Raw genomic sequence first — 16,425 nt, forward strand, 5'->3', positions numbered from 1 at the left:
CTATTATCCCAATAACGTTAAAGACGTATTAAAATGAGCTTGACTGTTTTCTGCTTGACTGTTCAATAGTTTTAATTTAGCAATAACGTTTTCGTTTAATTTGCGTAAGCTTGATGAGCACCGATGATCAGGAAAGGGTTTACAGCATTTGGGCTTGGTGTATTCCATTTTCACTTTATTCATCTTCACAAAATGCAAACTGTTACTAACACATCTGGAGTAGTGCAATCGTATTTATATACGAAAACAGATATTATAAGTAACCCAGTAGTTATTGGTTGCGTACTTTACAAACAGTTATTATTAGTAAACAAGTAGGTAGTGTTGCACGACAAACATATTTTTTTATAAAACATTCGGCAAGGGGGAACGTGTAGGTAAGCTAAGGTTTAGCGCTTGAGTTGTTTATCCAAGCGTTTTGCTGTCAAAGAATAAATTGTATATTTTTGATCAAGCATTCCAATGAACGTATGGTTTTTGCTGGAGAACCATGGACAAATTAAGAAAAACGTGTATTTTCCGAAATATTAATAATTTTTCGAGCTTAAATTTAAAATTACTCGAAAACCGATGCCTTTAAAATGTTTACTACCAAGAGCTTTTTGATTCAAAATGACTTTCTGCATCTTTTAAAATCATCAGAATACAAATATTTTGAAAATTGCTTGAATTAGAATTTTTATAAAAAAATTAATCTACCATAAAAAAAATTATTTTTCATTTCTCCATCCTGGACTTTTTATATAAATTGCGTATTAACGTCAAGTTTCTTAAAAAAAAATAAAAAAAATCACCTCTTTTTTTTTTCAAATTGAAATTTAATGTTTATTTTTAATATTTTTTGGTCAAAAAAAAATTTTTTTGTACAGTGTATATTTTTTCTATAGTGCCTTTTTAATTCCCTACAACTCATTCTCAGACAGTTTTTCTATACAACCAACGGTTTCTGGGCTACAATGCTTCGAATAAAACCTATGCCAAAAGGCATACGCCCTTTTAGAATGTAACTCATGGGTGTAAAAAATCTCACCTCACCTGTGAAAAATGCTCAGTTTGCTAAGCCAAATACGTGTGCAAAGTTTCATTCAAATCAAAAATGGTCGATATTCGACCATCGGTCATTTCGCGCGATTTGTCTCAATATCATTTTGTCATGTTGAATGTCGTTTAATTCATTTACGAATTGGCGATTTTGCATGCCTGTGCGACTTATCGAGCAACATATTTGGATAATTTCTGGAAACTATTTCCAGTCTATCAAGAATTTGGGAAACCACAATTGAAAATTAAATGTTGCATAAAACGTAGTAGCTATCAGACAATCAAATGCTTTTCACTTTACCGGTAGTTGAGTTTTACATGAAACTCACATGAAATGCATATGTCTACACAGTAAAAAAAAATTACATTACTTTAAATGCACATAAATGGAGCATTGGAAACCATGTAATATTCCGTGTGGCATTATATTTACATGCAAAGTAAATGAATAAATTGTGAATTTGCATGCATATTTATATTCGAAGCTTTAAGTTTATATCAATTAACGTACAAATTTACATGGTTTAAAAAGATTCTGTATTGTGCATTATTAACGGTGTGAAATTGTATATGTTTTTCACTTTATTTACTATAAATCGTTATGTGCTTTCATTTGTATTAGTTGTAAATTTCATTTTTTGGTACTGTGTACTGAATAAGATTCACAGGATAAATCATCTTACCAGTTCATGATGAACTCAAATGACAATCACGTAAAATCTACGTGAAAATGACAATGGAAAATATTCACATAACTTTTCCGGTAATTATAACGTGAATTATATTTTGAGTGTATAAAAATGCAGTCCGGTCTGTCTGTCTGTCTGCCTGATCCATATAGGCTCGGAAACTATCGAACCGATCGACGTGAAAATTTGTATGTAGGGTTTTAGGGGCCGAGAAAGGGTCCTTTGATGGTTTAAGACCCCACCCTCTTCTGGAAGGGAGGGGTCCCATACAAATGAAACACAAATTTCTGCACATCTCAAAAACTAACCAAGCAAATAGAACCAAATTTGGTAGGTGGATGTTTTTGGGGGAACAAATATATCCATAATGGTTTGACACCCCTTCCCCTTCTACAAGAAAGGGGTCCCATACAAATGAAACACGAATTTCGCACATCTCGAGAATCAATCTACCAAATACAACCAAATTTGGTATGTGCATGTTGTTAGAGGTGACAAGTATGTCCATAATGGTTCGACTCCCCTCTCTCTTCTGTGAGGGAGGGGCTCCATACAAACGAAATACAAATTTCTGCCTATCTCGAGAACTAACCAACTAAATGGAACCAAATTTGGCAGGTAAATGTTTCTAGGGGCAACAAATATATCCATAATGGCTTGACACCCCTTCCTCCTCTATAAGGGAGGGGTCACATACGAATGAAACTCAAATTTCGCACAACTCTAGAACCAATCAAGCAAATATAACCAAATTTGGCAAGTGAATGTTTTTAGGTGTATCGACACCCTTCCTTCTTTTGGCATATCTCCAAATACCATTACGAAATTTAAGATGGAAACTTCCGGTTTCTGAAAAACAGCGACAAATGACCAAATACCACTCAATATGGGTATTTCCGGAATTGTTATGACGCACTGAAGCCACAAATCGACCTTATATAACATTTTGAATTGTAAGATGGCGACTTCCGGTGTCTGGAAAACAGCCGAAAATGACCAAATACCACCCAATATGAGCGTTTCTTTAACCAGATTGACGCTCAGGGGCCAGGAATCGTCTCCAAATGACGTTTTGAAATTCAAGATGGCGATTTCCGGTTTCTGAAAAACAGCGACAAATGACCAAATACCACTTAATATGGGTATTTCTGAAATTGTTATGACGCACTGAAGCCACGAATCGACCTCAGATAACATTTTGAATTGTAAGATGGCGACTTCCGGTGTACGGAAAACAAATACCACCCAATATGAGTATCTCCGGAACCAGTATGATGCAAGGAGCTAAAAATTGACCTCAGACACTATTATGAATTGTAAGATGACAACTTCCGGTTTCTAAAAAAACGACCAAAATGGCCGATTTCCATACAATATGAGTATCTTCGGAACCATAATGATACACTGGAGCTAGAATCGACCACAGACACCATTTTGAATTCTAAGATGGTGACATCCGGTTTCTGAAAAACAATCGAAAATGACCAAATAACACCCAATATGGGTGTTTCTCAAACCACAATGACGCTCAGGGGAAACAGCCGAAAATAACCGAATACTACTGCCAAGCATTAACCCTGGATACCAATTTGAATTCGAAGATGACCACTTTCAGTTTCTGGAAAACAACGAAAAGAACTGAAATGCACACAATATATTTCCGGAATAGAAGTGATGTACAAAAGCCAAAAGTCGAGGATGTTGTCATTCCAAAAAAAAAACAATCATTTCAAACGATATAAACAAATTGCAAGCAATCTATGAATTTGAAATGTTTAAAATTATTAAAGTAAATTATTAAATTGAGCGGGGGCCTAGTGTGGTTGGTAACGTCTCCGCCAACCACGCTCGACGCCTGGGTTCGAATCCCACCGCCGACATAGGTGTCGATGGTTGTGAGGTGGCGTGATTCACTCACAACCAACCCAACTGGTCTAGATTCAATCCTAGCCGACACCGGGGGATTTTCTGAGGCGAAAAATCTCTGGGATCACGCCTTCCATCGCATGAGGAAGTAAAGCCGTTGGCGCCGGTCCGTTAACAAACGGGTCGTGAGTTAGGGTCCCGGGTGTGGAGTCGTCTCCCCGGGCGTCGGTGATTGGCCACAACAGTGGCGGAACTAGACCGACGGAAAATAAGCGAGAATAAAAAAAAATATTAAATTAAATTATTAAATTAAATTAATAAAAAATAAAAAAAAATTAAATTAAATTAATGCCAATAGGTGTTCTTGTATAGGAAACACTGAACAACTTAAACCCTTGCAGTGAATTAATATGATTCTACTGAGAAACCTGCCGAGACGAGTGCCTGCCAGAAGAGCCAAATGTTGTTGGAGCTATTACAAGGGATTACAAGGTAAAAAGACTGCCAACGTTAGCCTTTCGAGGAGTTCAATAAAGTGGGTGACCTATCAACAGAAACAGATGTCAACGTTTCAGATTGAAGGCCTTGGGTAGGAAACGTTAAGAAATTGGAAGATATTCAGGAATATAAACGTCAGTTAGAGGCCTAATTTTTCAAAATTAAAAAAAAATACATCGCTCTGAAAATTTGTTTAGTTAAAAACACTACGATGATTCGATCCAGACTATCCTCATCACTACATTCCTTTGTTGCTTTGGCCAAATCCGGCATTTGCGTATTAGGTATGCGTCTGCCATTTTGGAGCTTCCCAGAAGTTAAAAAGATTCTCTGTGTGCTTGTAATTTTAATGGTTATTGGTTGACAGGTGGATAAAGCTTGATGAAAAAAAAACTCAATTGATATTTCACAACATTATTTATTTTTAGCGGTGAATTACAATGTTCATGTTACAACCTTATCTTTTGTGTTCTGCAGTTTCCCTTTTTGGCAATTCAAAACACATACCTACAGTTATCTCGGGCCCGAAAATCGAAAATTCTTGCCCCCTTATTTTATCCATAACATTACGTCCTTTTCATTTATCTACTTCTCGACGATCACATTCCAAACAACAATAATTAGATCTTCAAATTTTATATGAGTTATATCTAGCGAAGTTAAGCTAGTGAATTCAGTTTTCATCCACGGCTATGGATTCCTCCTCATCGGAGATAACATTCAGGTCGGAATCCCGCAGCTTCCCATCATCTGCAAGCGCATTGTAATCGTCGTTCGATCCTACCGACTTACAATCCAGCTGATCATCGCTGACGTTCCCATTTCCTTCATCGTCCCCAGGTTCCTTCTGGGTGTGATTCAGATCCCCGTAGATTCGGGGCAGATTTTGCATAACATAATTTGTGTTTTTGATAATATCGTACTTATTCTCTTTGAATTCGTTCATAAACAGGGCGGATGCGTCCTTAAGTGGATTGTCGTCCCCTTCGCCAGATGGTAATGGGGGTGAGCTTAGGTTGATGGCCGAATTGGGCTTCAAACCATCGCGCGGCTTTGGGACACTGAAGGCCGATCCTTGTCGGTCGTTGGTTCCAATCAACTTCGAGTGCTCATTTTTTACTGCAGCAGCGGAGTTTTCCGAGTCTGGGGATGCCAGTTCTTTCTTGCGATCGTAAATGTGCCCGGAAACACGAAGATCTATGAAAAAGTGGAGTGGATCGATTCCGTACGGAGGATAGAGCGGTGGATACCAAACCGGTGGAGGTGGGGGTAGAATAAGGTCTGAAGGGGGCATTGAAGCGGTTGGTGGATCCGGAATTAGACTATTGTTTAGTGAAGGTTTGTCACCAGACGGTTTCACATCTTGTGGTGATTTATAGTTGTCGTTACTGTCATCTTGATATTTTGAGGTTATGTTCCGCGTGAAGGCGGATAGTTTATTAGTCAGCTCTAGGGGTTTCTCTGGTTGGCCGGGAATTTTTTCCTCCACTTCTTTGCTGTCCCGCAGAGATTCGGGATAGAGTCTGTGCTGTGACCAGGATCTTTTTCTCGGTCTGCGAGTAGGTAACGATAGAGCTTGAGCTTGTTGCTGTTGTTGTTGTTGTTGCTGGTGCTGCTGCTGTTGTTGGTGGTGCAATTGTTCTGCGTTGCGAAGACTTTCGTTACGCTTGTTTGCGACCAATGATCGCAGCATTTCACTGAAGAAGAAATTATGAGGCCCGATAGCGGGGGAATACAGGTAGGGTGGATTGGCTGCCATGAGCTTCGTGACGAATTCCGAGTTGCGATAGTCATTGGGACCGGGGCGTGCTTTTTGCTGCGGTTGATTCGGTTGCTGCTGCTGCTGCTGTTGTTGCTGCTGCTGGGGTTGGGCTTGCTGGGTTTGCTGCTGTGTTTGGAGCTCTTCCGTCATCGCTGTTCAGCTGAAAATAAAAAAGAGAAATTGATCAAACAAATTCAAGTTGTAAATTGAGAAATTAATGTGTATATAAAAGATATGTACTACGGAATATGAATAGTTCTCAATTAAATGGTTGGTTCATTATGATAAAAAAATCCTTAAGCTAGTTGTCATCAAATAGATTTCTAAATATTTATATACAACCAACATTTTCACCCAGAAAGGGTTTATATGTACAAACAACGACCAGATTTCCACTACTGCAAGGTAAGAATAAAACTCTACTTAGCAGTTAGTGAAATATACTCTGTTTCTTATACCCTTTCAATACACTGCTCTGGTTACAATCAAAACAGGACACAATGCCAGCCACGGCGGAATGCGCCTGGAAATTCCTTCGGGGTATTTTCCGGTTCACTGTCAGAGGGTTTTCTGGGGAGGGGTGGCCGGTAAAACAACACTTCTTGGAGAGTGCATAATAGTGACACCCGACTGTGTGACACTCCTTTCGTTTGCTAGACGAGAATAATGAAGAATGGAACATGAATGTCTCCATCCCCCACCCCCCAGTGTAGGACTATTATTTGCACACCTTGTCTTAAGAAAGCTGTATCAGAGACGTCACCTCAGGGAAAGAAAGATGGATACAGAGAATGTGTGTGTCTGTAGGTGAGTTTGCTCTACTATCTAATCGAGCATATAAATCGAAAGTAAATTTGTGGAGATAGTTTCTGTCACCGGTATTGTCATTTGAATGTTAGCAGCGTGGAAGTGAGAGTTTTCTTAAGAAAAGCATTGTGACTGTGAAATAGCGGTGAGGAACTCTACAGACTATCTTAATTTACTAACAGTGTTCGGCTGGATGAAATTTATGCTTTAATTCAATGTGCTCCTTTCTGTTTCAAAATGATGTGAGAATAAGTTTATTCAAACTATGTTGAAATTAAAAATTCATAGATGGATAAAACTATTATTTTTCTTGGACGAATTGTGCCATTTTAGGTAAACTAAATCACATTTTTACACATTTTGGTGGAAGCTTTGCTTAATATACTATATATCATGGGAGTTTCCGAATATTTATGCTATAAAATAGTTTAGAGAAAATTCGAGCCATTAAATCATGTGATGGCCTTTTACAATCAACATAATTAAGAACATTCCAAAATTTAAATCTAGGTAAAAAGAGATTGTTTGACTTAGGATTGAGATTAGGTCTTTCTCCACTATACTAGGGTACATTCGATGAAATTTAAAATGATCATGATGATATGAAAAAGCGGAAACGGAACTATTCAAATTAAATAAGGCATTATTAGATTCACTAAAGGCAATGTAACAGGGTAAATTATTTCATTCGCGTAGGTCTGATATTCGTATTGTTCGGAATATATATTACAAAAATACACTGGATGGTATTTGATTTTTACTTACTCGCTTTTTAAAAATAAGCAGTAAATTGTAAACTTTTTTGCTCCCATTATCTGCGGCATTCAAACTTTTCTAGCACTTCCATAACTTGCACAATTCCATATGGCGCGCAGACAATAAACTCCAATAAAACTCAAATAAAACCGCAGCGAGATATTCTCAGATTTATTGCACTGCAACCGCTTCCAGCTGGCGGCGTTTTATTTCCCATGATGAATTATTAGCGCGGTGCCTTGCAACCCATCATCACCACCGTCACCGAGAAGCTTCAAATAACCGAGCCACTTTTTCTGAGGAAGAAAAACAACGCGAACGAAGATGCTCAATTTCCTCGGGAAATAATTTCCCTCCCAGAGTCCATCCGCGAAAAGATTGCGCTGCAGGACAGGACGCCACAGTGACAGCGAGAACCCCTTTTTAATCATCATAAATTTTATTCTTTCCACCTCGTCCGACACCACCGTTCTAGTAGCAGTAGTGCAAGTTGGTCGATTCGTCTTACAGTGCTAAGCCTTAAACCACCCCACGCTACTTAGTTGGTAGAAACTTGCTCCTTAATTGCAACCGCGGTGGATTGCTGGATTCCACTTGTCACCTTCCTTCCTTGGCCAGCTCCGTCCAAACTGTGCCGACACGCTAGCGAGGAAAATCGCGGAGCGATGTTTGTTTTTCAGATTTTCCCCGGAGATTTAAAAAATCAATTTTCAGCGAGCAGCGTGCATAAATCACCCTCACGTTTCAGGGAATCAACCGTCGGTGGTTGACATTATTCATGGTTTTTTGCGCGTTTGTCTTTGAGTTAGAATAATCCTGCGGTGAAGCTTGTGGGTGGCCTGAAGTGTGGCAGTTAAGGTCGACGCGGGTGGGGAAATTAATGACGATTTTCCTCAAGTGCTTTAATGCAAATTTTGTTTCGTTAAAATCAATCAGTAAGGAATTATGAAGGCTGTTTTACGAAAAGTTTGTTAGAATCAAGTGACATTTTAAGGATGTTTAAATTATATCTATTTAGTCCTGGAACAGTATTAAAAACTTTCTCGGTTTATCGAACCAAACACGAACAAGCAGAACACACGAAAGAAAATGCCAACGCGAACGTAAAACCCGTTGTGGGAGTATATATTTAGCTTGGTTTCATTTCTCCTCCCACTTTTTCAAGCGAAAACTGTCACCATTGAATCGTCGCTCCAGTCCTCACGCCTCACTCTTCTTCCCACACAATTGCATGTAGCCATCGTTGGTCGTACGGTTTAGATTCCCTCCACAATACAAAAAGTTGAGTTGACATCAACGTTGGAAAAGAATTTGTCGTTCTGTTTTAAAACGGCAACATCAGCCAAGTGCGCTAATTTCAATTTGCATCCGAAATCCTGCCGCGTATTATTTACTTTGGGCGGGAAATTAAGTTAAACAACAAAGTTGAATTGTTCGTTGTGAATTTTCCTCCCACCTTGGAAGAGGATACATTTTTACTAACCTCCCTCTCTACTACAGACATAAGCTCAGACGTTAGATGGAACCCCTCATGGCCTCCTCCTCCCAAGAGCGTACTGGAGGACGACTTCAACGAAAGCATAGCGACGATTTTATCTCACTGCCAGCAGTTGAAGGCAGCTTGTTGATGTTGAAAGAGTTAATTTGGAGTTAATTATTTTCGCTTGAGGACTTCAAACGGCGCCGCGCCACCGCATGTTGTCGATGCTTATCTCCCGGCAGTTAACAGCGCGGTTGAAGCAGATTGTTTCGGCCTCACTGCAACCCCTGATAAGCGCGCCGCAAGGGGTGTCCTCCCCCCCCCCCCTGCACCAGGGCTGGGGTATTTGATGAGCTTTAATTCTCTGCCTGCCCGGCAATAATCGTTTTGTTGCCTGATTGGAGCTGCAATTGTGTTTCTCGGTGAACGAGTCCTTTGACAATGTCGATGCTTCCGGGCCATTATGCAATGTTAACTCCATTTGATGGGTAAATAAAGGCAATAAACCGAATTGTTTTTTTTACACTACACTTGGTACGATTAACCTCGAAAATCGTTGTTCACTGCTTTTACACTGATATAGATTGATAGCCGGTATAAGGCATGCTTTTGGAATATTGGAAACATATCTTGCATCTTGTTAACTCTGTCCTCCTTTTTGTTTCATAAAAAAAATCAACAAATCAAAAGAAACAAAAATGATGTATCTACTGCATATCATAGCTTAGCTTTATTTAAAATAAATTGAAGTTTCCAATATATACACTGCAACGCGCTAATATACGGCAAGTAATAATTTTTTTAAACACGAGATAATAACACTAAATAACTTATTGATAAACTGATGATCTAACCAGAAAATACACTGCCAAACTACGAGCGAACAATCTGGGCCTATATCCTTGCTGATAAAACAAAAATCAAGCATATGTCCGTTGCTGCTTAGAATCTCATTGACTGGTTTGAATCTGACCGTACCGTAACCATCCAGCAACGTGATTGAAGTCGACTTGAACGAGGAGTTACCAGGATCTGTGAGAAGGAAGCCACAGGAGTCTTGCACCCAGAAGATATCATGAATGTTAAAGTCGCCGAAAATTGTCTCTTGCACTAGTTTGGGAGACAATCCATTCACAGTTGAATCATAGAAGAAATTGGAACTGGTGTCACGGATAGTTACATGCTAGACGAAAGGTCGGTAACTGGTAAACAGAAACAAGAAAGCTGTTGCAGAATATTGCATACTTGCCTGAGGATAAGAGTTGGGAGATCCCTGTCCCAAACTCGAATGCAGGGCTGAACATCTCTGATGGCAGGAAACAAAACTATTTCGTCGATGACCAGCTAGCGCGACTGGAACGAGTGAACCGGGGTCTTCCACGATACCACAGGCAGTGTATTTACGCGGTGTAATTCCGGGTAAGGGCGTTGACAGCAGTTGGAACCCAGGAGCAGGTGACACATAGATGGTAAAGATGGTCGGGTTTCGGGTTTTCAAACCCGAAACCCGAACCCGACCCGTACCCGTCGGGTTCGGGTGTGAAAATGTCGGGTTTAGGTCTGAAAACCCGAAACCCGACTATATCAAATAAGCATTTTTATAAGATAATGATGTCTAATTTCATGCAACGGTAAAAATCAATAACATTTCAATACCATTCGAGGCTCAAAGCTTCAGGGCAGCCTCAAATTCGAAAAAAGCCAAACCCGACCATTTCTAAGATGGATAGTGTACTTACACGAGGTAACCAAGCGTTTTTTGAATTCACGAAACAAAATCCCTTTTTGCCGGGTATCAAAACGAAGCGCGATTTCTTTAAAGGTTGGGTCCATCCCAATTTTATACTCCTTTTTCGCCAGCGCGCGGTATTACTTTAGCAGGGTTATGGCATTTCGTGCTATTCTCAACCATTTTTACCCGAGCCTTTGTCACGACGCCGTTTCTAAGGCAAAGTGCACTAATATGAAATACACTTCGTTTTATTCTACGCCTTAGTATGTCTTCAGCCTTCAGCCTTCAACGTAATTCTAATTCCCTAACAAAAAAAAATGTCTTCAGCCTTACTCGCCTAGTACTGGTTTAGCGCAATGATCGTGAGCGGTAGATATACTAAAACAATTTATACAAAAAAACCAAACTAAAACAGCGGAAGGATGCTCTAATAAAGAAGAGGTGTATTCTGCAGCACGTTATGTTAGATCAGATTTTAGACCATAGACCCTAGACCCTAGAGTGTAATAACGGGAGTCTGGCAATTATGCAAGTATAACTTATCTATCCAACGCTTAATTGTCACAGTAGAGTCAAAACAGGTCATGCCCAACACACATTCGTTGTACAGGTTACAATTTTAATCACCACCACTAATTCCGCACAATATTGATGTGGTTTAGCACCATTAAACTTTTGCGTGTGGAATGTTACGGTCTTCAGCAGAATTGTTCAGGATGTTCAAAGGGGTTTTAGTTGATTGACAACTTATTTCAGAAATTGCTGCTATGTGACACTAGTCACGATTCCGACCTCCGAAAAGTTTCGATCGTCAGTAAAATTGTTGAAAGGTCAAGAACTTTTGGTTGAATGGTGAAAATGGTCATGTCACCGACCATGTACGTTTTGATTATTGACCTAAAAAAACGATCTGATTAAAATTTCAGCTCAATCGGACATGGTTTAGGGGTGCTCTTAAGGTGTTCAAAGTTTTGATGTATTGACCCTCGAAAATGGACATCCGTAATAAAAAAAATCCAGTTCAAAATGCCTAATTTACATCAAAATGCTTCATTAAGCCACATGTAAATCATTTTGATGTTCATTAGGCATCTCAAACATCTACTGTATTGAAGCGCTTTGAGGCACCCCTAAATCATGTCTGATTAAGCTGAAATTTTGCACAGGTTGTACATGGTCGGCTCTTTAAATTCGATGCTGATGTTTTTTCCATACATCGCATTGCCACCCTAATGAACAGCTTACAGCGGAAATCTGCCGCTATGCGATGCTAGTGAGTACGAAATTCGATGAATTATGACCTTCATTTTTCTCGCGATTCCTGCCTCCTAGAAAGTTGCGATGTTCAGCAAATTTGTTCAGATGGTCTATGGCTGCTAGTTGTGAAATTTTTCAAAGTTTTGTGAAAACCTAATTGTATTTCTGCTGTCAAAAACTAGTAGTCAAAAGAGCTTGGTTCAATAGTTTTAGCGGAAAAAATTACCTTATTTCTTCTATGATATTTTATTCGCTGAGTTACACTCAGTTAAACGCATATTAGCACTACGTAGTGGTCCATGAACCAAAAACCCCTGACGTGGATCAGCAACTTTGCTGAAGACCAGGTTTGTCGTTTCTGCTCAGAGAATCACTAGCGTGTAGGAGAATATCTTTTGCTGTAAGAACAACTACTATCACACTGGAGGGCAAACTGAGACACTTGCTTGAAGAGAGCAGTGAGTGAGAGGGTATATCTGAAGAGCATGCAAAAAACACCGCGTTGGAACCTGAAATATCTCCAGAGAAATAATAAACTGTTATGAGCTGTTTCACACAAATAGACATTGCGCTCAGTAACTATACAACAGAGCTTACTGGTTGTGAGTCTCATTGTGAGTCTCTTAAGCATATATCAAATGAGGGAGCATCTAGGTAGAAAAGTAGATTGCGTTGTTTGCTTTGCATCTCAAAACTAAAGAAAATAAATCTAGCTGCCCGTGATGCATGCTTGAAAATATTCGAATGCTATCGACTTTATCTCAGCAGTGCGCACCACGGTGTACTTCTGCATTTTCCCATAAGAGTGATCCACCACTCTTGTTTCACTCAGCTGTGGTGTAATCAGCAAGTTTATTATTTTTCCGCGAGCAGCAGAAACACAGCACAAAGCAAAAGGGAGAAGTGTGAAAAGCATTGAATATTTACTTTGCTCTATCCACATACTGAGGAGAATAACGAGCCTGCTGAAGACCGCAACTTTGTTAGCGAATGAATTCACGAAATAAAGTAAGTAGAGAATACTGAAAACTTCATGCAAACTAGCACCCCGTTGGGACAGAATTCTGAACTAAACCATTAACCCATCGAGAGCCCTTGACGTTCTGAACAACTTTCCCTAAGTGGTTAAATTCACGAGACAAATTTATTACAAAACACTCAAAACTCTAAACACACTAGCACCACCGCCACCGATTCTATGAAAGCCTCATCAGGATTTTGTACCACCATTAGAGAGATTTTTTTCCCTTGCTGAATATAGGCATAGGCTCTGAAGGTACAAAGGTCTTTTTTAGAGATATTGGATAGCCGCCGATTCATTGATTTTCACACTTCTTAAGTTCCATTTTGAGGGAATATTCTGAGATCCCACAAAATGGTTCACTTAGGCTCACTTTACTATCCCTAGTCGCCTGCTGTAGTAATTGAATGCAATTTCAAACCAATTTTGAAGAACAGGAAGCGGGATTCAGTACTTTTAGAGCAGTTTGACTGTCCAAAAATATACATATATGTATTTGCATGCCTATAGTTGCTACGTAGAAGTTGAATTTCATACCAAGCTGTAAACCAACTAGAAGCTTTTTTTCTTCTGAACAACATTGCAGAAATTAATATTTGCATTTGGGATCACGCATGATTTATGCTTAAAATTTTTAAAAAATATGTGCCACTCAATCAACGTAGGTGCTGAATTTTGAAACAAACTGTGCACCAAATGAAAGCCCTTTACCTACTAAACAACTATGCTGAAGATGTCAACATACTAAGTGGTCAGATTGACGAGATACTATACAGGTAGGTACCTGGTGTTTATTTTGCATCTTTAATTAAAATTTGCAAAAATCCCCCCCCGAACAACTTCGTTAAAGATCGTAACCTCCTAAGTGGAGGGATTCTAATAAATTAAGTTCAAAATACTACAAACTACATGCACTCATACGATGCTGTTACGGCATTAGATTTAAGTTACAAGTTAAGTTAGTATAAACGTACAAAATTTAAACGCATTACCCTATGTGAATACCAAAATCTTCCTATCACAAACACGACTAGTCTAAGCTAGGCTGAACAGGAAACATTCCTCGTTATCGCTCTCGTTACCAGTCTCTTTAACGAGATCAATAGATCTCTCCTTGCGCTACGTTTAGCAGCTAAATACCTTTTGCATATAAGAAAAGTTTTGTACTGACAAGGGGCTGTCTATAAACCACGTAAACTGAGGCAAATGTCTTGTATTTTCGAATAAACGTAAATAACTCGTTACTGGAAGGAAATGAACGATTACTTTTTTCAGCAAAGATGCATATAAATAGTAAAACGCTTCTTATGGCTTTGAGAGTTAGTTCGCGATTTGTCCGCAGAGATAGCGCACGAATCTAACTTTTGATAGGAACATCCAAGAGATATGGTTTCTTCGGCAAATTTGTGAAGCTATTTAATTCAAACGAAACTACTGAAGACGAAACGAATCTCGATTGTAGAGCCACCAATTGTTGATACAGTTTTCTATGGTCTTGTTTGTAAAAAACTGTTTTAAAACGGTGCTTGATCAATCCAAAGCAATCATTTATAACATTTCCTGTTCTATTAACTTAAGTATATTTTTGAACCTAATTGCTATGACATACGTTGATAAGTCTCCATAAAACTCCAAAAAATTACATTAAAATTTAAAATTTAAATTTTCTTCTTCTACAAAAACGCAAATTTTACTCAAACTTTTAACATATGTTTTAAACAACGTATATTCTAATAAATCAATTAATCTAATAATTTTACGTTTTTCAGTGTGTTTTGAACTAAATTGCTATGACATACGAAAAACTTTGTTGATAAATCACCTAAAAATTCATAAATTGCAAAAAATGGAAATTTTTTAATCATCTTCTTTTACCAAAACGCAAATTTTCCGCAAACTTTTAACACATATTCTTGAAGGGCATAAGTAGGGCTCTCAGACACACTGTCAGGTGCTGTGCTTACACGTGCTTACATTCAATGTTTTTGATGGTCAAAATTAGGAAAATTACGCATATTTTCAATGTGGCCTGCGACTGACTCTGTAGGGTTGAAATCCATTACTCATCCTGTTTTAGGAAACTAATTTAATATGCTTTCAATCATATGTGAACATACCATGATAGCTTTAGTAGGTTTAATTAATTAACAAATAATTAATTCACAATAAAAAATTATGAAAATATAGATAAAATACCACAAGTTCATGTGCTCAAAACATCCTGATTATAAAATTCGCATTTTGGTAATTTTGGCCACTCTTTTATTTGGGACCGTCTTATGTGCGTTGTCGGAATCACCAAATACAGTGACATCAATTTTCCCATTTTAGATGATGCTAAACTTTTCGGGGTGCTGCAATGATCAAACTGGGTGTTGCAATACTCAGTGAAGCGATTGCAAACTTATGGCGGGTAGTGTTTATATTACATGAAAGAAAATCAAGCAACTATGTTGTATTTTTTGCACATAATTCAATAAAGATTGTAATTCGAATGACAATAAATGAGAGATGTTTCCTTAAAACTATTCTGTTCATTTAGAATATTCCGGTTCACATTAGTTTTCATTTTTCTATGGCAACATTACAAGTTCACAGAATTTACTATCAATTTAATTTATGTGTTCAACCTAGAAAAATGCTAATTGGAAGTTAAGTGAAAATTAGAAAAAAAAACATTGGAAGATCGGCTACAAAAATGAGAGAAAACGAAACATTAATACATAATCATTGCACGATTATTATTGTCTAACTATTGTATTATATCGCAAATTCTAAATCTAATTATTGTATTATTTCGCAATTATTTCGTTCCAGTTGGCTTTCAATATCGGATCACACTTGTTTCAATCAATTTTGGTTCGAATTAACTAAATCTAAGAAAGACAGACTACAAATTTTCCTGATAACTTATATGTAAAATATAATATCAAAGGAAAAATTGTGATAAACAACGTCCCCATAAATTCTAATTAGTAAATTGAAATGAAAAAGTAATACAACTCAAATGCATTATACTTAACGTACCTGTTTGAATTTCCCATTATGAAAGTTGATACAAATTTAACATCAAATCGAAATCACAATATATTTTTATTTCTCAAATCGATATCGATTTCCAAAATTATGAAACATGAAAACCAATCAATAAGGTGATAGGGTGATTGAACAAAAATCCAGTAAGTCTTAAAATGGACACAATTCCGAATCCACTCCCTATAATGCAGTCTCAGCTGTCCTAAACTGCATCAAACCCTAAACGTTCCGCGATATAAAAAAGCCCATCATCGTTAGACACTGATTTATATGAGAACATTGACATCGATATCATTCTAATAGATGGGGTTAACATGTGTGTTATCACTCATGTGTGTTTTCAGTCCGTTTTTACACACTCTCTATCCTCTTACCATCACCGCCAAGTTTGTGGGGTGAATGTTGGCTGTTTGTAATTTGTACCGAGTTCACAGACGGCCCGGCGGGTTTCAATCATTGAGGGTGATAATTTGGATAGTC

General features: G+C 38.2%; 1 protein-coding gene across 1 annotated transcript in view; it reads right to left on the minus strand.

Moving 5' to 3' along the window:
- Window positions 1-4,492: 4,492 nt before the first annotated feature.
- The window catches only part of LOC129731127 (probable serine/threonine-protein kinase tsuA), a 28,502-nt gene continuing 16,569 nt past the window's right edge, over window positions 4,493-16,425 (minus strand). Inside the window, exon 2 of the mRNA XM_055690899.1 lies at window positions 4,493-6,016. Coding sequence (XP_055546874.1) covers window positions 4,768-6,006 — 1,239 coding nt within the window. The 5' untranslated portion in view covers window positions 6,007-6,016 and the 3' untranslated portion in view covers window positions 4,493-4,767. The remainder of the gene's footprint in view (window positions 6,017-16,425) is intronic.

The sequence above is a fragment of the Wyeomyia smithii genome, chromosome 3, assembly GCF_029784165.1.
Source record: "Wyeomyia smithii strain HCP4-BCI-WySm-NY-G18 chromosome 3, ASM2978416v1, whole genome shotgun sequence".
Classification (NCBI taxonomy): domain Eukaryota; kingdom Metazoa; phylum Arthropoda; class Insecta; order Diptera; family Culicidae; genus Wyeomyia; species Wyeomyia smithii.